Here is a 25,786-nt window from a genome sequence, read left to right as displayed (position 1 = left end):
GTCCTGAGAAAGGTTAGAGGCTTGAACAGATGGCATCAATGGCAATATCATATTAAAAACGAGGATATTTGGAAAGAACTTGACGTTGTCAGCATCCAGGAATGTGTTAGCAGAGCTAATCTCAGGTGGTATGGTCACTTAAACAGAATTGGTGAGGAAAGATTAGCAAAACAAGTGTTCTCTTCCAGGTTGGCAGGAAAACGACCCAGAGGAAGACCAAGATATAGGTTGATTAATACGGTATAAAGTGCCTCAGACGATTGAAATATAAGATCTAATAATGTTGGGGTCTTGACAAGTAACAGACTGATTTGGGGAAAATTGTAGATAGGAAGTTAGTAATGATGTAAATTTTTCATGTAGTACTATCATATCCTGTACACCCCTTGAGGGTACATGGCAGGAATTTGATGATGAAACTACATGAAAGCTATATTCTATTTAAGATAACATCAGAGAAACATTCTTTCATATAGATAGTTTTCTTACAGTAACAATGATGCCCTAATTTAACATGCCAATTGTTATATTAGATTTAAGAATCTGGATTATCTACAATTCTGTTTATAGTTAACTTTTAGGAAAAAGGGGTTCCATGGGTAGAATATGTGCCTTCCATATGCTTGGAATTTTTAGACCATCATTATTTTTAAGATTAGGGTGTTGATAAGAATTTCACAGGCTTCCGTAAATTTACATTCATACCATGTTTTGGTGTGCTGTAAACAACTGGTGATTTTCTAGTCAATTCTATGTAAAGTGTTCAGAGCATGATCAGAAAAGCCAGCTTCACCATAGTTATTATATTTAGTCGTTTATGTTCCTTTTGTGTGATAGGAATTGTGCATCCTGTTTCCCCTATATATGATAGATTACAGGTGCAATTAATACGGTATACTCCAGGGTAGGCCAGCAGAGGGAGTGGGTCTTTGGATGAGTTGAGTAAGCTTTTTGATTTTGCAGGAGGTTTAATATCCCCAGCCATGATGTCTATAGACGTTCCACAAAATCTGGATACGAATCTGTAACACATTGAATAACATGGATAAGAAGTGCAATTTGGTATCACTATTTCATCCACCATGGCTGATAGAGAGAGGTTAATGGTAGCTTTAAGATTGTATTTCTGTAGTACATTCATACCTCTCTATACGGCTTTTTGCTATAACGACCTTATGTAATTATGGCTAAGTTTCGATTTATGGGCTACAATTTTTTAATATATTGCCCAAAAGTTGGGAAATCCCCTGTGTATGTCTTTTGTCATGTGTTCTAGGCCGGCCACACCCCCTCTGTGCAGAAACAACTTGCGTCGTCTTGTAGTCACGAAGTCTTCGCGTAGCACATAATTCGTACATTTGATGAGGAACACCAAGAGCCAGTTGTTTGCCAACACTTAACCTCAAAGGATTTATCGAATCCGATTACTCATTTCGAACAAAGAATAAACATCCTACTTCAAAACGATCCTAATGAAGAATGCAGTGCCAAAGTTTCTTGCAGCATTAACGCAGTTATTAACTGCTACAAAGAATTGTAAAAAGAAAAGAAAAGGGATGCAATACAACCAACGTTGGACAAATTTTTTAAACCAGGTCCTTAGACAACAACAGATGGTGATTTTAACAAAGTGATGTCGTGCAATTAGTCATCAGACTGATTCGAAAATTAAAAAAAAAAAACGTTCGTTTGCTATTTGTGTTTTATTTTGTTTTATTTTATTAGTACGTATTATAGAATTATATTTTTGTTTTAATTAATAACTAATGTAAACGATATGTTAAATGAAAATAAAAAAAGCATTTTCAACCAGAAACCCAATGATTTTCTATACATACATACATCTTCAAGGCCTACCTTTCCTAATTGGGTTGTGGGGGCAACAGCTGCAAGAGGAACTTCCAATGGTCACGATCCTCTGCCACCAAGCTCAGGTGTTCTGGTGGAATTCCCAAACGTGTCCACTCAAGGTTTTGGAAATAATCTATCCAGCGAGTCTGTGGCCTCCCACCCTCTGGCTTGGCAAAGAGGGCCTGCTGAAGGAGCCTCTCTTGTGGCATTCTGACCAGATGCTCGTACCAACGTAACTGTGATCTCAACGCAGAGAAGCAGCGGTTGAGTATCGAGGGGTTTCCCAAATTGTAGAGTTTCTGTCGAGTCTTGTCAGCCCCGCAATCCCTCGAAGTAACCTCATTTCAGCCGCTTGGATTCATGTCCACATTCTTTTGGTCATTACCCAACTCTCATGACCATAGGTGAGGATGGGGACATAGACTGTATTGAAGACAGCCAGCTTTGCCTTCTGGCTTAACTCCCGCTTCAATACTACTGAACGGCCAAGCTCCCGCAATATTGAGCTTGCTAAGCCAATTAGAGTATCTAGCTCTACGTCCCATTTTCCATCATTCGTGAATATGGACCCCAAGGCATTTAAACTTCTCCACCTGCCTCATTGGGACTCCACTTACATTTAGAGTGCACTGAGATGGTTGTCTTGAGACCACAAATGTTTCAGTTTTGGCCACACTGATCTTCATTCCAGCATCTGCACAAACAGCTACAAACCAATCCAGGGTCTGCTGGAGGTCATCTGTGGAAGAGCTAAGCAGAACTAGGTCATCTGCAAAAAGTAGATGTCCAATGCTACATCTTCCAATTCTGACACACTCGCTGCCTCGGCTGTGCCTATCAATCCAGTCCATAAATATTATGAAAAGGAGGGGTAACAGCCTTGGCGGAGGCCAACGGAGACTGTGAAAGATTCAGACTTTGTGCTGTTTACCCTGACACAAAACTCTGGGCATTCATACAGGGACTTGATGGCAGCTAATAGTTGGCCATCCACTCCATAATCCTGTACTACTTGCCAAAGCTTATCCCGAGGAACCCGGTCATATGCCTTCTCCAAGTCCACAAAACATGTGTAGACATTCTTGGCATATTCCCAAGATTTCTCAAAGATTTGCCTTAAAGTGAAGATTTGGTCAGTTGTGCTTCTACCAGGACGAAAGCCACATTGTTCTTCCTCAAACTTTGACTCAACTATGCTCCTGCACTGTCTTTCCAAGCACTTTTCATACACTTTCCCAGGCAGGCTGAGCAGAGAGATGCCACGATAGTTACTGCAATCCTTCTGGTCTCCCTTCTTAAAGACTGGTATTATTATGCCTGCCTGCCATTGCTTTGGTGCTCGCCCAGATATCCAAGCAGCCTGACACACTCGAGTCAGTCAGAGAACACCATCTCGATTTAAGGCTTTCAGTATTTCGGGCTGAATTTCATCATCGCCAGCAGCCTTGCCTGATTTTATTGCTAAATGGACCTCTTCTGCTGTGAGACTAGTCATTGCCTCGATCTGCACCTCTTGGATGTCCACAACTGCTGGGTCACCCGGGTTAAGAAGGCTCTCAAAGTATTACCTCCATCTGTAGAGGATATCCTTCTCGGTTGTTAAAAGTGTACCATCAGAGGCCTTAATTGCCCTTGCTGTGCACGATTTCCTTCCTCGAAGGCGGCAGATGGTCTGCCAGAATACTTTGTTTGCATTTGCATAGGATGAGTAATCTTTCTCCAATGGATTCCCAAGCCTTCTGCTTTGCTGTCTTTACTGGCTCAGCAGCAGCTTTTCATGCGTCAGCATACCGCAAACGCATCTCAGGTGACCTGACCCTAAGCCATGTTAGGTAGGACTCCTTTTTTGCCCGGACAGTTTTTTGGACTTCTTGATTCCACCAAGGTGTCCTTTTCTCACTGCCCGTTGCCACGCCGAGCTGCTTTCTGCACAGCATGAGAGTGCAGAGGCAGTGACAGCCGTTCTGAACAGCTTCCATTCCTCCTCAACATCTGCAGTATGCTTGGGAATCTCTTTGAACCTGGAGGAAATGTCATCTGCAAAATTCTTCCTCACAGCCTCATTTTCCAATGTCTCCCATTTCACATGGTATAGCTGCTTAGGCCTACCAGCATTGATGGTAGCATCTGGTTTCTGAAGCCGTAGAGTGCACACAACAAGGTGGTGGTCAGTTGACAGTTCTGCCCCTCTTCCCACACGAACGTCCAACACTGAGGAAAATAGGTCTGCTGAGACTATAAAGAATTCAATCGGAGACCTTTGTTCTAGTGCATCCCTGTACCAGGTATACTTATGGACTTCTCAGTGCTGGAAGAAGGTATTCATTATGGACAAGCTGTTAGTACAGCAGAAGTCCAATAATTTCAACCCATTCGCGTTAATGTCAGGGGTGCCATTCCTCCCAACCACACCCCTCCATGTTTGATCATCTGTTCCAACATGTGCATTGAAGTCACCCATTAGCAGGACTGATTCCATGTCTGCCACCCTGTCAAAAGCAGCATCCACTTCCTCTAGGAAGGCAGAGTATTCTGACTCCAGATTAGGTGGTTTTTCATCTGAAGCCTTAACATACATACCCGTCCCCCCAATGGGATCCACTCAGCAACACAGTCTGACAGCAGGGGGCTTGTGAGTATCCCCACATCCACCTGAGCAGACATTGTTGGGCTCACACCAGAGTAGTAGAGCTTCCACCCCTTATCCAGGTCGACAGTTCCAGAGCCTCTCCTCTTGGTCGAAGAAAGCCCTACTAGGTCTAGCCGGTAGCACATGGCTTCCTTGACCAGTTCCAACTCCTTCCCTTTCAGAGAGATGATGTTCCAGTTGCCTAAAGCCATAGTCTGGTGCTGTTGTCGTTGCCATTTCCGTCCTTTTGAAGAACCATTTCTTTGCACTGCCCCTAAACACCTCCCCAAACGGGTAGCGGACCCATTGATGGAGTTTCCTCTAACAGAGTGCTGAGGGGTGGTGTCTAAGGGAGACTGTAACATATTTTTCGAACGGCTCCCTCTGCCTAAAACCTGAACACGTCCCTTGGTAACCCGCGCGACAGACGATACAGTATGAACATTTTTTGATGGCCTGATCATGTTACAGTGTTTGATAATGTCCTGTTAGCACAAGACGAAATGATACAGCAAAATAGGAGAGATTCCCCTCGAATACTCTAATAGCATTCGGGGGAAGGAGCAAGAAGAAAGAAAGACGCAAGGGAAGAAGAGGAGGGACCAGTCTATAGATAATATAACAGATGTATATTACATGAAGTAAGGCATGGTCCAGCATCAGGTACCCTGGGTTTGCCATGCCTGTACTCACTAAATTGAGCTCCTGAGTGAAATAGATGATTTTCTATTTTTTTATAAAATTGGAACGGATCTTACCGAATTTATATGGCTTTCTATGGAAATAAATGATTCGTTATACAGCATTTCGCTTTGCGGCCGACTTTTCTTGAACGTATCTCGGCCATATAACGAGGTATGGGTGTATTGTTTATTTTATCTGATGTCCCTTTAATGTTTGGAATGGTTATAGTTTTATTGTTGTCTGGTTTATCTTTATTTTTTAATGAGGTATTGTAGAGAATTTTGTTAACACCCAGCACTGGCAGAAATGCACAAAATTCTGCTACTGCCTCTATACTTCAAACTTGGTCTGGAAAAATAATAATAATAATTGTAAACGCCATGGACTAGACTGGATCAGCTTTCAAGTACCTGGCCGACACATTCCCTCACCTCAGCAAAGCAAATATTAAAGAGGGAGTTTTTGTGGGTCTTCATTGATGAGATGTTTGACAATATGCTACAGGGTGATGAGAAAAAAGCTTGGGACATGTTTCATCTGATGTCAACCAACTAAATGTCAGGACAGAAAACTACAAGGAACTGGTTGAAGAAGTGTCTCTGCATCACAAACGTGACTGCAACATGTCCTTAAAAATACCTTGCTTCTTTCCCACTTGGATTTTTTCCCTGGCAACTGCGACATGGTTAGTGATGAGCATGGTGAATGTTTCCATCAAAAAATTGCAACAATGGAGAAATGATACCAGTGGTCCACTTACATGTTGATTGACTATCATTGGACACTTGCTAGAGATGATCCTGAGCAGCTATACAAGCAACAGGCAAAGGAATGTCAGATGTGAAAGTGGACATTTACCGGTATATTTTCTAAGTACAAATTACTCTGTTGCAGATCTCTCACAAACACATAGCCAGTTTTTGCATTTTCATTGTCATATTTTGTTCAGCACCTTGAAATCTATAAGAAATGACTAAATTAATCTTGGGGAGCATAACTTTTGTAAAATTTTGTCCAGTATAACTAAGGAACACTGTTGGTTAATAATTTAATTGCTAAAGAAATTAATACTAGATGTCTATTTTTTAGTTTAAACAAAAACTTGTGTGAAATGTATGAGGATATTACATTAGCCTGTTAGTTTATTTTTTTATTATTTATTTTTTTTATGACCTGCACATGAAGTCACAAAACCTATATTAGATTAGTGCTGTGTGGGCATGAGGATAAGAAGAAAGGAAGGCAGATTGGGAGAGGCTGAAGTGGATGTAATGAAAAAGAAGGCAGTGAAGTTAGTTTGGTGAGTTTCTAAATGGACTTTAAAAGAGTATTGATTAACAGTGGCTCTTTTTCTAATGATTTTGGAGGAATAATAGTGGCCAATTCAGCAGAGCAATATCTAATAAAATATCTGTAGAAAAGGCTTTCTTTCCCCCCCCCCCCACACATACGTACATACGTCCACTTCAGTCCCTCTATCTCAGAGATATTCAATTTCTGTCTTGTGCCTTTTCTATAGATATTTCATACACTGCTGAATTGGCCACTATTATTCCTCCAAAATCATTAGAATCACCAAGTTTTTGGTGGCTGCGGAATGTAATTGAAATGTGTTTGTGCCAGTAAAGGTCGCATGTCCGCACGGTTAACCTAGTGGCTTTGCGCTTCGCAACCATATGCCTGGGGAAGGAGTGTTCTTGGTTCGATTCCCGTCACTGGCGTGATGAGCTTAAGGATCTTCCTCAGCCATAGCCAACTTAGCCGGTCTTGGGCATGGACAGCAGGGTTTTTACTCCTGTTTATCTTAGGTTTTTCATCCCGCAAGCAGGCAAACCGACCCTGTGAACAAACATGGATATACAGTCATAAATACTTAACCCTCCATGAAGGGGGCTCAACTCCTCCCAATAGGGACGGGGGAGGAAACTCCATATGAATAGATGTTGAAAGTTTATATTTCACTTGGTCAGATTATAATAAATTTAGTTTTAATCCTTTATCCAAGTGTGTGCAAACAAAGTTTGTGCCTGAAAGTATCTTCAGGACTGGGGTAAAGTGGTACAACACCGGGCAACTCCTTGCAAAGGTGGAGCAAGCTACCAACACTCCTAGTATCTCGCATGATGCAAAACACCTCTCCTTGCGGATATGTATAATGTTATGCATTAAAGGAAGGGCCACTATCCAGACTAGTTTCGACCTTTATTGAGGTCTCTTCAGTGGGAGCCAGGCCCAAGTGGAGATACCAGGCAGAAGCATTAGCAAGGTCATCTTCTCCTATAGGAGCTGCCAAACAGTTGCCACCTTTTTATTAAATTACTCTGGATTTAGAGAAAGATGTTGATATTTTATTTTTCACTTGGTCAGACTATAATAAATTTAGTTTTAATCCTTTATCCAAGTGTGTGCAAACAAAGTTTGCCCTGAAAGTATCTTTAGGACTGGGGCAAAGTAGTACAACACCGGGTACCACTTTATCCCATTTTACGTGAATTTACCACTTTACATGAATAGCTAGAAGGTTATTCTAGCTATTCACATCCCTATACATGCAATTTTTCCAATTTCTACAACCTATTCTTATAGCTTCGCACAGTCAAAACAATTTAACTCACATGGGCTATCTTCTGTTGGGTTGCACTCTCAGATCCCATTGGCTACGACTTCTATATTTTCTTTTCTTCGTCTCGCGTTTTCAATCTCTCCTCCTTCAGATCCTTGGGATACTGGCCGTTCATCAGGTTGTCTCGCGGGATGTGGATGACGATTTATCGGCGTGTTGATACACCAGCGAAGGGTCGCGAATTGTCAGGGTGTTCACGGACTTAGATAAGTGGAACAGTTCATAGACAAGTACCTCAGCTGATTCGTCCCCTGGTCATCTACGCTTCTGGGCTGAATGACAGCTCGTAGTATGGCTTCCCTCCTTGACACGTCAGGACATCACTCTCAGGCCTTTCTACCACATCGTCTCCTCGTATGCTTGTGTCTTCTCTGTGCCAGAAAAAACTCCCTCGTGTCTCTGGAAGTTCCATCTTATATTTCATCAGTTTCGAGACCCTGGGTTCAGTTTTCTAAACCCTGTCCACTCCTTGCATGCACTTACACGAACCCCCTTACATTGTCATATGATTCCTGGTTTCTGGAACCTTCGACAAGCCCTTTCTTCTCCGTCTTTGTGTTCTAATCTCATTAAGTCAGTCAGTGGAACATCCGTTTTAATTTTGCCGCCCCCTTTTTGCATTGACCTTGAGGTCACTTAGGGTTGAACTCGTAAACAAACTTTCAAACGCCGTTTCCGACTGTAGAGCGTTTCCCTTAGCCTTGAAAGTTTTGCATCTTTTGTTCAAAGAGATAGCTAATTCCTGTTGGACTGTACATATGTTATACACAATACAAAAATGTTAAAAGTAAGGACTATTTAGTGTTCTGGGTTCTGCCTAACTATAAAAACTCAATGTGTTTGTTATACAAAATTTATTCTTGTTGCATCGAATTTTTACAGTTAGTAGCCAGGAGATCTGTGGATAGACTGGCTACCAATTGCTCTAACTCATTTAGCGCTATCCAGGGTGCACCATGAGGAGACGAGCTAGATTTGCACCCCTATTCTTGTATAGATTGAGTATTATAGAATTATAATCCAAAATGAGCAGGTTTTCTTCCTGAAAATCCCACATTTCAAGATGGGAAATCCTGTCTGTCTAACTCCCTTTGGGCAGGAGGAGGGAATTAATGCAAATTATTTTCTTTGTTGTGAATGTTATTATAATAAATAACATTCACACTTCAAGCAGGCAGGGATGCAGAGATGCTTGTCATTAGCAATAACCAACTGCAGACCAATCTTCCTACCAGAATACCTGATAATCCCTTCCAGTTTACATTGCCATATATAAATGAACATTTCTTAACAATCTCTCCCTTTCAAGTATACTGTGGATGTCAGTTCTCCTTTTGTTAACTCAAACTCAAATCATAACCTTATACAAGTCTCTTTTGTCACAGAACAACCTTCACCCACCAGTTCTCAGTCATATCTTTTGGCACTACAAGAATGTTAAATGAGTTGACCTCTTTGACTTCTATTCCTACTTCCAATGGGCCAAGCACCTGCTTAGACTGAATAACAGAAATCATCTTCTCAGGAACAGGGGTGCACCAGTAGTGTCAGATGCCTGTGTGCAAAACTTTAGTTGGCACTCCTATACCCAGTAGCATGCTAGTAGTGTCCAGGGCACCTGTGTGCAAAACTTTAGTTGGTGCCCCTATCCCCCCCCTCCAATAAAATAATCACTTTAAAAAAAAATTTTTTTTTTTCAAAGTATTTCCTCCTCTTTGGCGCCTTTTACTATCCTGGCGTCTGTGTGCATCGTACACATTGCACATATGGCTGGTGCACCCCTGCTCAGGAATGGCCTTCATTCCTTATCCCACTCCAAATTCATAGCCCCCCCCCCCATCCAAGCCTTTTTTCTCAAAAAAAAAATAAAAATAAAAATAAATGCCAAGTAGTCACCTCATTGAAAGACCAGGCCAACTTACTGGCATCACTCTTCTCTTCCAATTCTTGCACTAATGACCTGGGCAAAGTTCTCTCCACTCCACCAAGAACTGCTCAGTCTTCTGCCAGAAAATAAATCCAAAGAATCCTTAATAAGCTGAACGCAAACATGGAAATAGGTAACTATCCCAAAGAAAAGTGACAAATGAATTACCATATAAATGCTCTTTCTTCTGTTCTCTCTAAAATTATGGAAAAGGTCATCAACAACCATTGAATCAGTAACCAGCAGTATGGATTCCGCTACTCTTGATCTACAGTTGATCTTCTAGCTCACAACATCCACCTCTGGACTCAAGCCCCAAGGTGGGTGGTGTAAAAAAAAATTCAGAGAAACTTATGTGATTGCCTTCAACATTTCAAAGGCATTTAATCAGATTTGGCACCAGGAACTACTTAGAAAACTGAAAAAAGCCACTGTTAGACCATCTCCTGTGGTCTGCCTTCCACACTCTGCAACTGGATCATCAACTTTCTCAGTGTGTCATGGTGGGTGGTTTCTCTCCTCAGATTTTCACACCAATGCAGGGGTGTCCACAGAATTCAGTTCTTTCACCCACTCTTGTATATAAATGACCTGTTCTCACAGACTTCCAATCATATCAAGTATTAGAATCCTAAAGATTCACCACAACCAATGGCCTGAACTCCAATCTCCTAGTTATATCCAAATGGGAGAAGGATAATCTTGTAAAATTCAATGCCACCAAAACCTGCCTCATCTCACATCCTCTACTCATTATATACCTTTTTATTCATGTGGTAAATTTAGTTTTGATCCTTTATCCAAGTGTGTGCAAACAAAGTTTGTGCCTGAAAGTATCTTCAGCACTGGGGTAAAGTGGTACAAACCAGGCAACTCCTTGCAAAGGTGGAGCAAGCTACCAACACTCCGATCTCAGTATCTCCCATAATGCAAAACACATCTCCTTGCGGATATGTATAATGTTATGCATTAGGGGAAGAGCCACTACCCAGACTAGTTTAGACCTTTATTAAGGTCTCTTCAGTGGGAGCCAGGCCCAAGTGGAGATACCAGGCATAATGTGGATGCCGATAAATTACCATCCACATCCCGCGAGACAACCTGATGAACGGCCGGTATCCCAAGGATCTGAAGGAGGAGAGATTGAAAACGCGAGACGAAAAAAAGAAAATATAGGAAATCGTAGCCAATGGGATCTGAGAGTGCAACCCAACAGAAGACAGCCCATGTGAGTTAAATTATTGTTTTGTTTTGACTGTGCGAAGCTATAAGAATAGGTTGTAGAAATTGGAAAAATTGCATGTATAGGGACGTGAATAGCTAGAATAACCTTGAGAGACTTGCTCTGTCTGAAATTTGATGGTTGCATTTAAGAATGAATATAGCTTTGATAGTTGCATCTAAGAAAGAGTATAGCTAACTCCTAGGAAGTATTTTGGGTTATGAATTTGAAATTAACGGCTGTATGTAATCTTGTATGAAATTTTAAGTTTATAATATGTTATACTATTCGTAACATATCCTTAACTCCGATTGTTCAAGTATTAAGTTGTTTGTTAAGTGAGAATTTCTTTGAGCCAGATAGATAACATAATGTGTGCCTTATATAGATAAAAGAGAAATATATGCAAATATTAAGAAATTGGTTAAGTGAAGATTCTTTTAGCGAGATAGGTAACATGATGTGTGCATTGTATTAATTGATTGTTAAATGATAATTCTCTAAGCCAGATAGATAACATAATGTGTGCCTTGTATTAATTAAAGAGAGAGATATGCAAATATTATGAAGTTATAAACGATAACTCTATGAGCTTGATAGATAGATAACATGGTGTGCCTTGTATTAATTTGAAGTAGAGATATATGCAAGTTTGTCTTTAGAGTTTCTTTTTTTGAATTACAGAGGATCACCCTCTGTTTTATAGTGTATATTATATGCCTGTTTGACCATTAAATCCCATGTTGTATTTTAACACGTTCGCTGCCATGCTACTTCGGCATAGTCTGTTCCTCTATGCCGAGCAATTTCACTTCTTCAAGATCAGTACGGTACTCTCGTTGCCAGCAGTCAGCATCATAAGAGTATACTCGTAGTTGGCTTGTGCAGAGCATATACTATCTATGAGAATACAGTTTTGATACTAGTTCCACAAGCCAAGCATTTTCACATCTTCAAGGTCAGTACGGTAATCTCGTTGCCTGTAGTAAGCGTCATACGAGTATACTCGTAGCTGGCTTGTGTAGCTGGTTTACCAACTACGAGTATACTCGTAGTTGGCAGCGAATGTGTTAAAGTTTTGCCTGATCTTATTTTAGATGCAATGCATTGATCTTAAATAAAAAACGAACCTAAGCGGGAAAACATTGATATAAATAGTAAGTGAGAAAATGGCCAGGACTGCAAAGCAAACAATTAGCTTGGGGACGATTAAGAGATTTTTGTTGTGGAAGATTTAATAACCTACTGAGTACTATATTTCTTGCACCATATTGGCACAGTCATAAAATCTAAATAAATTTTTCCATTGCTCTCAGGTAGAAGGAGTATAGAATACAGAAGGCAGGAATCTAGAGTACAAAAGGAGGAACATGTAAGATTAAGTGACGATATTATAAAATAAACCCCCCGATTACAAAAGGCGCAATAAAATCCAGGATAAGGATATATAAGAAAACACATAATTTTACATAACTACATGCAGCAATCAGAAGTAAGTGGTTCTTACAAGAACCACTTGACTAGAATTCTCGGGCTTCAAGTCCGAATTTGCCATCTTAATATTGAAGGAATTAGCAAATTAAAATGCGAATACCTTCCAAAATTCCTTCTTGACCAAAACACAGATATCATTCTTCTCCAGGAAACACATGCCATCACTGAAGAAGACTTATACAGAACATGGAGAATATACGGCTACCAGCTCATAGGAGCAACTTGCCACCATACGTATGGCATAGCGACATATGTCCGTAACAACATCAAGCAAATCTAACTTTTTACTGCTTCAAGTGATGATGATGTCAGCCTGGTCATGATGAAGTTGGGTCATCTGATGCTTGTTAATGTCTACAAGCCACCAAACATTCATTGGCCTCAACAGGTCTTCCCCCTTTTGAATCGTCCAACTATATATGCAGGAGACTTCAACAGCCACCCCAAGATATGGAAATATGCCCAAAATGATGATCGTGGTATAGCCCTTGCTGACTGTGCTGAGGCCTCCAATATCTACTTGGTCTGATGCTAAAGAGCGTGGCACCTTCAGTTCAGCGGCATGGAGATGAGACTATAATCCTGACCTCTGCTTCGTCACCTCCTAGCTTCCGTAACACTCTCTAAGCCTTCCTACTGGAGTGCCTGAAGTCCAGCCATTCAACTGTTTCTATCCAGCATTGTTGTCTTGATGCATCCAAGTTGTGGAGGAGATCATCTGTGATTTCCAGATCACCACTCTCATAAAGAAATTTCTGAAGAAATTTCTCATAAAGAAATCTCATAAAAAAAAAGCTGAGTGAACAGCTTTATGAGAAATTTCTGAGAAATTTCTCATAAAGCTGTTCACTCAGCTCATTCTATCCAGGGATAAACTCCTTTCTATAACCCCTGGGGATATAACATAAATGAACCTCTGCCTGCTCAAAGAAGAGTTCTCAGTGACTTCCCTCACAGTCAACACCAGTCGGTCCTCCTTGATGTGGGCATAAAAATACCTCTTGTCTGATCATTCCCCCACCCGAGATGGAATTTTCAGAGCCGACTAGGAAAAATATGCCACTACTACCTTCTGTATCCAATAACTACAACAATTTGTAAGAGCAGTCATCTGTACAGCTAAAAAATCACAGATTGATCTCCTCCATGACTTGGATGCATCAAGACAACAATGCTGGATCGAAACAGTTGAGAGACTGGAATTCAGGCACTCCAGTAGGAAGGCTTGAAGTGTGTTACTTAAGCTGGGAGGTGCTACAATGATGACTACTAAAAAAATGTCACACCAAATTGTTAACCACATTATTAAAATCTCGAGATGCCAACGTGATAGAAACCATACCATTGAAGTTGAAAGAGAAGCCAGAAACTTAAAGGGAAAACTACAAGATGAATCGGAATATGCAAGATCCTTCAGCGATGACTAAATCAACACTAGCTGATACAAATATGGGAAAGGCCCTGGTGTTCAATGGAGTTCACCCGGAATTTCTTATTCATGCTGACAAAAATACCAAAAAATGGCTCGCCCATTTCTTCTCGGAAACAACGAACACTGGCGTGTTACCGAAAGAATTTAAGAAAGCTAAGATAATAACTCTTCCCAAACCCAGAAAATCAACTGACAATCCACAAAACTATCATCCAATCGCACTACTAAGCTGGGATATACTCAGCTGTGCATGTAAGCTACTTGATAGACTATTGTACGACTGCATAAGCAGCACCATCCTTAAACATCTTCCGATAGAAGAGGCTTTAGGCCCAATCATAGTTGTTCTGACCAAGTTTTGGCACTTACATCCTATATATATAGAAGTGGGCTTTCAACGAAATTTAAAAACTTCTGCAGTTTTCCTTGATCTAACTGCCGCATACGACACTGTCTGGAGAGAGGGCATGCTGCATAAATTAATGAAAGCACTACTGTGCTGAAGAACAATACATCTTAATAATATGCTCAGCAATAGATATTTCTGTGTTGTTCTTGGAGAAAATATCAGTAATCAGAACAAACTTAACAACGGCCTGCCACAAGGCTCAGTACTGGCCCTTCCCTTATTTAGCTTATACACAGCTGACCTGTCAGATACAGTATCCAGAAAATTAATTCTCTATATCTGGTGGCTAATGCTATGTCATCTGCTATGCAGATGACATAGCATTAGCCACCAGATATAGAGAATTAAGATGGTCTGAGGAAATTCTCACAAACGACCTTGCCTCTATGCATACCTACTTTAAAAAATGGAGACTGCAACCAAGCCAAAGTACAACCGAAGTGTCAATTTTTCATCTCAACAATAAACTGGCACATGACGAGCTGAACATCCCATTTGGAAATTCAATCCTATGCCATAACAAATATCCTAAATACCTAGGAGTTACACTTGATTGTACCCTATCATATAAGAAACAATGAACACATAGCTGGAAAAATAAGAACTAGAAACAACATTATCCAGAAATCATATGGCCCTTCTTGGGGCGCAGCAGCAAACACATTACGAATATCTGCACTCGGATTGGTTTTTTCGGTGACAGAGTACTGTGCTCAACAGTTTGGCTCAACAGTTGCCACACTAAACTAAGTGATTGTCAGCTTAAAACCACAATGCTACTTATCTCTGGAACCATAAAAACAACTCCTGTCTATTAGCTCCCAATGCTGAGTAACATAATACCACCAAACCTACGAAGACGTGATGCTCTACTACGAGAATATGATAAAATACTCAGAAATACTGAATTGCCTATGCACAACGACATACTGGAGCTACAGCTCAACAGACTGAAATCAAGAAAGCCCCCTCTCCGTGAAGCTAAACATCTGAGAATGACCAACTATAATATCCAAGAACAATGGAAACAGGCATGGAACACAAATACTAATGCCCAACTCGAAACTTGGTTTGATAGGCATTGTCTCAACATCCCAGGTATGGAATTGAGCTGAAAGACATGGATAACACTGAACAGGATTCGTACTGGCCATGGAAGATGCACAAGTTTCTGTACAAGTGGGGAAAAATTCTCTCACTGGAATGTGACTGCAGGCACCCGAATCAATACACCATATTTCCACCGAGTGCAGTCTTCGTGCATATACGGGTCAAAGAAACGACTTCCTGGAGCGGACAATGCCTGCTATAGACTGGATCAGAGAACTTGATCTTAACTTATAAGTGTTTTGTTCATTGAAAGTGTAATTATCTTTGTTTTACTCCAACTGTTTGTCACTTACTTTTTACATACTTATGTTGACTTGTACCTTTATAACTGCCTGTAGATTGCCATATGCTAAATAAGTAAATATAGAAGAATAATAAATAACCATAAGTTAAGGGGATAAAAATCCCTTATTGTTTTTCAGCCAGTAAGCGAAACTAAGATCGAAAACTACGATCTGAACGTTTCATGCCGACGAACTGTCGGTGTATCCAAGCGTAAGTGACCACTTGGTAGTTCGTAGTTTTCGATCTTAGTTTCGCATACTGGCTGAAAAACAATAAGGGATTTTTATCCTCTTAACTTATCAACCTCGCCAGAAAAAAATAGCCGTTTGGCTTTTCATCTTAGTTATACTATGTTATAATATAGTGACACACCTTTCTGGCAATCATATAGCAAAAGTATGTAAGTTCTTTTCACTTAAGCTCTGATATTATAGGTCTAGCTACTCACTGATGAGACCTCAAAAAAAGGTTGAAACCGGTCTGGGTAGTGACCTCTCCTCATAATGTAAAACAGTACTACATCTCCTAAGAGCTGTGTGTTTTTACATTATGAAAAAATATCAAGAACAGTGAGGGAGCTTGCTCCACCTTTGCAACGAGTTGCCATGGTGTGGCACTACCAGGTGGTCACTTACGCTTGGATACACCGACAGTTCGTCGACATGAAACGTTGAGATCGTAGTTTTCGATCTTAGTTTCGCTTACTGGCTGAAAAACAATAAGGGATTTTTATCCCCTTAACTTATCAATCTCGCCAGAAAAAAATAGCCGTTTGGCTTTTCATCTTAATAAATAACCATGTTTTTAACTTGCAGACTTTTTTTTTTTTTAGCATTAGATGTAACCCTAGATAAAAATATCAAGTTAGAAAACGTGGTTATTTATTATTCATGTAAATTACTCAGTTTACTGCCTATAACCTGATACAAATTGTTTTCTTTGATTATTCTATCTCATCTCTATTCTCACTTCACCACTCAGAATTGGAAACTGCTCAAGTAGAATTAAAAAAAAAAAAAAACTATCAAAAATTTTACCTTCTATTTCCAATACGTTTTAGTCGATCATGTCTTCAACTATGTTGATTAAAGTAAAATAATCTCAAGGCTAATTGTTCTATATTTTACCATTTAATCTTTCTCCTAGTCATCACTGTTCTACATCAGTTAAGTAATCTCTACAAAAAACCTTTACCTTCTATGTTATTACCAGATAAAAGGAATTTATATGGCATTAACTTTATTTCAAAATCCAGTATATGGGATAAGTAAAAAATGAACTTTTACTCTACTGATAATATCGTTCATTAATTCCTGAATTCCTCTATCAGATATGGCTGTATGTGATGAATTGAGGCATTTGGAACTTTATCTCTTAGATGAGTTTCAAAAGGGCAGAAGAGTAGCAGATTTGTATGAATTAGTGCAATATGCTGGTAATATCATTCCCAGACTGTAAGTTTTTTTTTTAATCTTTTTTATTAGTTATTTTTTAATTTAATATGAATTTTGAACATTTAAAGTAAGCTGACTGTTAGAGTAATAAATATCTACTATTATATTTTACTAACTAGATACAAAATGTTCACTTTTATTAAAAAAAAAAAAAAAAAATTGGAAAAGTGACTAAGAACTTATGAAAGTAAAATACCAACATTTGAGTTGTCATGGTATTTTGACAAAGACATGAGCACTGCTAGGAGTGTGAATGTTATTTATTATATTAAATAACAATTAAGTAACATTAACATAATTTCCTGTTTTATTTGAATCATTTAATTTCTTACTGAACTGTTTGATTTTCCAGGTATTTAATTCTTTCTTACATATAGGGATCTATGAAAATAATTGAGAGCAACACATTAGACACTATAAATAACTAACAAAATTAACACAAATATTTTGTACCAAAACTAATTGTAATAGTGTGAAACAATCTGGTTACTAGAAAGATTATGAAATATCATCAAATTCCTGATATGTACCTTGGGAGGGGCTGTAGAGAATATTATAATAGTACACATGAAAGAGTTGCACTGTTACTAACTTCTGATCAACAATTTTCTTTCAAGTTAATTTCATCTATCAAGATTCCAGACTCCAACATTCTCAGATCTTATATTTCTATCATCTAAGGCACTTTTTACTTCCCAGAGGAAGACGAATCTGCTTACGTCTTGGTCTTCCTCTGGGTCTTTTTCCTACCAACCTGGCAGAGAATGCTTGTTTTGCTAATCTTTCCTCTCCCATTCTGTTAAAGTAACCATACTGCCTGAGATTAGCTCTGCTAACACATTCCTGGTTGCTAACAATCTCAAGTTCTTTCCTAATATCCTCCTTTTTAATATGATATTGCCATTGATGGCATCTGTTTATACCCCTAATCTTACTCAGGAGACTATCATATTTGCCATCTCTTTCCTTTGGTCAAGTGTTTACTTCTAACCCAGCTCTCAGATCCATTAGTTAAAATTGGTTTGAACTGTCTAGTATACAGCTAATTTAGTGTTTTCACTAATTTCTCTCTTATTCCCTATAAATTTATTCAACTGACTTTCTACCATACCAGCTATACTAATTCTGTTTATTTCCACATGTAGTTTGCCATCTTCACTAAAAATTTTGTCTGAATAGTTGAAATGTGTTACTTTTTCTATAAGTTCTCCATTCAGAATATAGTTGATGTTTTCAATGTTTCTGCCTATTTTCATTGTTGATATTCATATCAAATTTATTAGAACACTTATTCAGTTTAGTCAAGGAATCTTGCAGACTTGTACTGGATTTATTCAGAAGTATAACGTCGTCATCTGCATCAAGTAGAGAGTTAATCTTTTGATTAACTGAAATTCTGCGTCACCTGCCATATCATTAATTCTCCGACTGACAATGTCATTTGAAAGAGGAATCAAATCAATATCTTTTAGTAACTTCTTGCCAAACATAGTTTTTACAACGTCTTTTATAGCTAGAAATAGTAAATTTTCCCTGATAGAATGAGGTTTCCCTGTTTTCACTATGCGCATGATGATACACTTTTAATCGTTTACTTCCAATTTAATTAATTATGTTTCCATATGTATTCAAAACATGCTTTTAGATTTATTATGTTACAAATGGCACAGTTTTTCCCAAATGTTGGTAATCCCCACATAGGTTTTTTTCCAAAAAATTACATAACTTAGTGGTCCATAGAGTTATTTTAGGCATTTTATTGGTCCTTGGGCTTAGAAAGGTTAAGAAATGCTGGTTTAAATTAATCTGCCATTGTCATTTTTCCTCTTACTTGCTACATAACAAAAAAAAGTTTGAGTTTACTTTGTCCTGTTTGGTTAATTCTATCTCATGGTCTGATTTGGCCTTCCTTACCATACTAGTCACCCTTCTTACTTGCACTTTGTACTGCTCATGAGTATGTTGATGTCTATAGCATGTTGTTTCATGTAATTAACCCTTGGCAAATGAATAAATTCCACTTTTGTCTTGCCATGCCCCCTAAATTTACTACTTCCAGCTATAAAAGATGCGATAAAAATCGTGTTTGGCAACAAGTTACTAAAAGATATTGATTCGATTCCTCTTTCAAATGACACTGTCGGTCCCAGAATTAATGATATGGCAGGTGATGTAGAATCTCAGTTAAGAAGAGCCCTTATTATGCGTTACAAATAGATGAGACTAAAAGTGTATCATTGAGTGCAAGCACTGGATGCTTCCAGTGCCTTGCTATTAATCGAACGCATGGCTGAAACTATATCTTTCCCATGATTTAATGTCCCTAACTTCGCTGAAAAAATTCAATTCGCTTATTTTTCATATCACAATATTTAGTTTCTAAATGTCGTCAGTTTTGCAGGTTTCATGCACTCGTTCAACAACACTTCATAATACAAAACACGTAGAGTTTCTGTTCACTTTCATCTCCACAACAAGTAAACCTGAATTACAAATATGAACTATTATATTTTTTCTTTGAGTGCTTGTTTCTTCTACTTTAATAGTATCACATTTACTTGCCGTTACAACACATGTATCACAATTAGGGTTAGCATCACCTGTTTCATTTGCTCTTCTTTTCAAAGTCCTAGTTCTAAGCCACTTTTCCATTATTAAAAAACATTTCCAAAAAATATATAAATACTGGGGTTAACACACGACGCATTTTGTCGAAGTATCACTTAGCACTTCTGAGGATATACTGAGCTTTGGTTGAAGGAGGAAAACCTTGAATAATAAAAATCAATAAACAACAAGCAATTGGTTGAAATGTGGATAACACGTTTACTTCAAATCTGACAAAACAGCAAGGGAAGGCGGAAGCAATAAAACCATATTGTTTTTCACATCATCCCTCTTTTATTAAATTATTGTAGTTGCAGAATGTCTGTGGAATGAACATTCTAGTGCTATTTGTTGGTTTTTTAAGTATGCATTTTATTTCAATAATTTTTACTTATTCAATTTTAAATTGCTATAAATAAATATAAATCAGCTAACGCCTTTTATTCCCTAATAGGGAGTATGCGAGGCCTTTATACCCAATCTAGCTTTTGGAGATTGAGTGGGCAGCTCAATCTCCACTGGCAGCCAATCAGAGATAGCTGACCCATGTCTATCACTAATTATAGGTGGCTACTGATGAACAGGCTGGCAAACAAGTGCTGCCATCTTTTGGTGCCTAACCTTAACAGGATATGTTGTTGTCTGAAATAATGTGGGTACTACGATCGATTTTCTTGAGTTTACAGGACAAAATATCAGAGTTTCTGGGAGGGAAAGCCGCTTACCCATGGCAGAGATTGACTAACTCGGGAACTAGTCAAAGATAGGCTTAGAAAAAGTTTCTCCAGTCTGCAACTAAACTTAAACCTATGTTTAACTTTGAGCGGCCAAGCGCAGAGGATGCAAGTGCCACTTCCACCGAGCTACACAGGCCTTTTTAATTTGTTTTGTTTGGATAATTAAAAAATATATATTTATTTATTTAATTTAAGTCTGCCTGCAGACCACAGGTTGAGAAACACTGGTTTACAGTATTCAAGACGGATGCAGTTAGTAGTAGATATCACTTCTTGAATTAGAAGTCATCAGTACCAGACATATGATAAAGCAGAGGAAGTAGATATTTAGTGGGAAATGCTCAGATATTGAGATATGAGATGCTTAAAGGGTCAAAGCTATATAACAGACAAAACCTGCACTTATCCTTTTAAGGAATGCAGAGAACCGACTCTGGCTTCTGACTTAATGTTGAGTTCTCGCCTTGTCATGGTGTACCTAACAGGGTGCAAGATGATACAAGATGCGAGGATACTAGATTCTGAATTGAATACCAATTTAGATACTGAATGAATGAGGATAGGCTGGCAATTTGGGATTTAGCTAAGAATATTGTATTCTTATTGGCTTCAACCACAATGTAAAATGATGGTAAAACATGACAGTTTCATGCCGGCTGGGGCATTGCCCAGTTAAACAAGGCCCCCCATTGTTTCCAGGACCAAAAGTCAGCTATTGGAATAAATCCCAGAATACTTTTCATCTCAACATCAGCAGAGTTCAAGATTGGTCTTATCAACATAAGAAGCAGCAATAGAAAATAAATGATTAGTAAAAGAATTAGATAAGTACCAGGTTGACATAATGGGTATGACTGAAACAAAGAAGACAAACAGGTGAGATCTTTCTAAATAGCAAATACAAAATGTTATATTTAGGAAATAACAATCAAGGAAAAGAGGGAGTAACTATAGTATTCAGCACTAAATATGAGGATACACTTCTTGAATGGTAGGCAATATCAAGTAGAGAGATGTGGGCAAATATCAGAATGGGAAACTCGAAAATGAGACTTATTTGAGCTTATAGTTCCACAGACGGTTCTACCAAGGAAGAAATGAAGGAAATTTTTGAGGCATTACAGAAGGGAGGCTTACATCAGCAGACCTTTAGCCCAACGGCCAAGAACACCTACTTAGCCTGCTAGAGGGCACCATCAGGACTTTTAGGAGAACAATAGCTTCATCTCTTCATTCTCAGTTACTGTGTTATATTGCCTACGTGCACGTGCCTTTTTTTTATAAGTTCCTTTTGAAGAGGCAACGTGACGTTGCCGAAATATCGGAAATATTTATTAAAGTGTAATTTAATTTATATTCGTATCGACATTCTTCAATTCCTTAAATGATTTAGTAATCTATTACAACAGTTATTCAATTTAGTCAGGGAATGTTGCAGACTTGCGTCGGATTTATTTAGAAGTATAACATTATCTGCATAAAAGAAAGAGCTGAGATTAACACCTCCAATTTTGATATCAGGTTTAATACCACTTTCCTTCATAATGTGATCCATATAGATAATGAATTATAGAGGGAATAATAATGTACATTCTTGTCTTACAGCAGATTTAACATTAAGCCATCTTCTTGTACTTCCTTCAATTCTAACTGTTGACTTACATGTCAAATAAAGACCAAGTGTTGCTTGATATAATGCCCAATTAACACCATATAACTGTAGTATTTTAAATAGCTCCTATTAAGGTCGAAATGTTGGTACATTAAAATAATTATTCTTAAAACATGAATGCTGATCACCATGTAATATTAAAGGAAAGGATGCAAATGAATCTGTGTTCGTAAATAGAATCTATTTCTACTTTAACGACATTGTTAGAAATTGTTTCAATGACGTCCTTTAGTACTGTCGTGACGACTTTCTTCCTGTCGTGTTCTAATTCACCATCTAGTTCAAGTCACTTTTATGAATAAAATAACTAATTACGAAATGATCACCGATCCAAAAGTAGGGAAATTTATATTTATACTGCGCCACCCTATTCTCAGATTAGTCTATATAAATAGTAGGATCAATTCTTAATTAGGTTAGCAGTCATCTCATTAGGCAGAATTATTTATTATCATTTTCACTTGGGGTTCCCGCAAGATTCGAACATTTATGAACGGTGCAATAAAAAGGAATTCAGGCAAACACAATATTTAAATCAACAAAATAAAACATTTAATATATGATATGGTTAACAAATACAAGAACTCTATTTTAAAATGGAACTATACAATTAACTTAACACATCTTCTTAGGCCACTGATGCTAATTCAATGTTCTAACTTTCATATACTATTCACAGTCTCAAAAACACAAATCTTCTTATCTCAAGTTAATATAACAACTTCACACTTATTCAGTCTTCACAAATCTATCAGCTCAATGTTTATATTCACAGCAGGCAATAAACTACGTAAGCAATATTCCAAGCAAATATATTCCGGACCTTGAGCATCAGAGATATATCACAGTTAATGCTAAAATAGACAAACTTATACAACTACTCTTACCGGACAAATTCTTCAATACATCAATTATTGAGAGAGCACTTACGAATTAACTTAATTAACATTAGCGGAACACACATAACAAATATTCTCCATAGTTTAAACTGTATTACTGTAAGTCGCACTTCACTATTCCAAACAACAGTAATTAGGTACTAATATCTTTTCCTGTTCACTTTTCTACAAGTAATCAATATAACCTTTTCCTAGGGCAACATAGAATTTAATCGTAATCCAGATTAACTGGAACTAATCAGAATTTTCGCATTGACTGTCCAGTTTCCTTTTATCTGATTACGGCATCAACCTTTCTTCATAACAACAGCAGATTTCGCTTATAACATTAAACTTTATGTTTCACTACTTATAGGTTCACTTCCGAACACTATACTCATAAATTTCTGCCCTCAGGATTTTATAATCTTGGTTCCGCAAAACTCTCTCCTCACTCGCTTAATAATAATTCTTCTCCCTTCCCTGTCTTATCTATGACCTTCCTTCACTTTTCAGCTTTATCTATCTATGACCTTCACTCCCACCTTACGTTCGAACGCCACGCTCTACTCCACTCGTGGTTGTTTACGCGTGCGTCTCCATGACAATAGACTAAGCGTAAACATTTCGCCAATGTAATGTATGCTCTATTACTGCTACATGAGTGATTACATAACATTAAATATTTTACAAATAAGAACAACATAATATTTAAGCTACTTCTTCAACTTTTTGATTACGTATACAGTTAAATATAAAAATAACACTTTACGTTACATCATACATATTTGGTTATACAAAATTCTACACATTTTATTATTTTATAACTAATAATAGGTCAAGTTTTGAATAAATATTTAATTAGTAATTCTCAATTAAGGAATAATAAATAATTTTATATAAGTCATGATTAATATTTAATAAGCAATGTTAAATGTGAATGAAAAAAAAAATAAATTACATAACATAGCTTCATTCACAATTTAACAGTACATAAAAATTCCTCGATTTGAAAAGGGGTAGTCATACTGCCTTTTTCTTTTTTTATATATTTTTTTTAAAATTATCTATTTTAATATAATAGAATTCATGAATTTCTCACATTATGATTGATATAAAATGTGCAACTGCATAAGTTTCACTCTTGTGAAACTGTCTTCGATGTATTTTGTGTAAATAATATCCATATTGTTTCCTTACATCCAGTTGGTTGCTTTGAAATAGTAATGAACAAGATAGTGAATTAGAAGTTAACAATAGATAATTTTGGAAAAGATTGACACCAACTGGGTTTATATTAGTTGAAGTAATTTATTTGATACTAAGTAAAAAAATACCAAGTTTCGCCAACTTAGCTGTTTAGCTTCTTCATGGTGAATAAAATAGATTCAAAACAACTTAAACACTAAAACTGCTCAATGAAACAAATACAATTGTATTTTTTACAAAAAAAAAAAAAATCTCTATCTCCGAAACAGACATTCTTGCTAGCCTAGATGTAACATCCTTATTTACGAATGTTCCAGTTGACGAAGTAACCAGCATTTTGAGAAACCTCTTCCCTCGAGATATTACTTCTCTTTTCCATCATTATCTAAAATAATTTTTTCTTATAGAATGAAACGATTTACGAACAATTAACAGGCCTCGCAATGGGAAGCCCCCCCCCATACAGATCTCTTTATGGAGAAACTGGAAAATGAAATTTCGTCTCAATTAGACTCTAAACCCACAGTGTGGTGGAGGTATGTGGATGACATTTTTTTGTATGGAAATGCACAGAAAAAGGTCTTTTTGATTTTCTTACCAAGATCAACTCCTTCCATCACAAAATAAAATTTACCTTAGAACTTGAGAAGGCCAAACATCTACCATTCCTGGATACTTTAATTAAGAAACAAATGGATGGATCTATCAGCCTTGCAGTCTATCGCAAACAACCAACCAACACAGGTCGATACTTGCACTTCACATCTTCACACCACATTTCTCAAAAACTAAGCATCGTTCACATGCTAAAAAAATAGGGCTGCTTGCATCACTACAGAAGATAAAGATCTCAAAGATGAATTATCCCACATATCAAAAAATCTCATAGACAATGGTTACCCAAAAAAATTGATCCATAAGATACTTTTCTGTGACCCCCCACAACAACAATCTGAAGAAATATATTATAAATCCATCATTGTCATTCCTTATGCTGGGACAGTGTCCAAAACGATTGCTACACTCAAGCCACATGAAATACAAGTGACTTTTAAGCCTTTAAAGACTATCCCCCAATTTTTAAGATCTCCGAAAGACTGATGCTTTCTTCAAATATGCCAGTGTCTATAACATCCCCTGTTCATGCAGATTAAACTATATTGGTCAGACCTCTAGAAGTTTGGAAATCAGAAAAAAAGAACACGTAGAAGATGTAAATAACAACAAAGAAGACAATTTGGGGTTAGCACTTCATTTCTCCAGGACAAGCCATACCATAGAATGGGACAAAAGCTCCATGCCCTATTTAGAGGAAGATTTCCGTTACTGAGATCGTGTTCTGAACACAATCTCAATAGAAACCAAGGATTAATTCTGGCTGATATTTGGAAGACCCTCATAAGATCTTTAAGCATGCCAAAGTTAAATCTTGCTGCCAATTACAGAACATTCCTACATAACAACAGTTGACTTCATACACACTCCATGCATGTGATGTATGCATTCTTCTGTTTTTTTGTAAAAAATACAATTGTATTCGGTTCAGTCCTTCATGAACAGTTT

The 25,786-nt window shown here is 37.8% G+C and overlaps 1 protein-coding gene across 1 annotated transcript in view; it reads left to right on the top strand.

The window, feature by feature from the left end:
- Positions 1-25,786, top strand: part of Vps35 (Vacuolar protein sorting 35) — a 377,835-nt gene that overhangs the window by 45,872 nt on the left and 306,177 nt on the right. Inside the window, exon 3 of the mRNA XM_090412498.1 lies at positions 16,997-17,120. Coding sequence (XP_090268624.1) covers positions 16,997-17,120 — 124 coding nt within the window. The remainder of the gene's footprint in view (positions 1-16,996; positions 17,121-25,786) is intronic.

The sequence above is a fragment of the Typopeltis vanoorti genome, chromosome 1, assembly GCF_054136105.1.
Source record: "Typopeltis vanoorti isolate ZY-2024b chromosome 1, IOZ_Tvanoo_1.0, whole genome shotgun sequence".
Lineage (NCBI taxonomy): Eukaryota > Metazoa > Arthropoda > Arachnida > Uropygi > Thelyphonidae > Typopeltis > Typopeltis vanoorti.
This window is presented reverse-complemented; position numbering and strand designations above follow the sequence as displayed.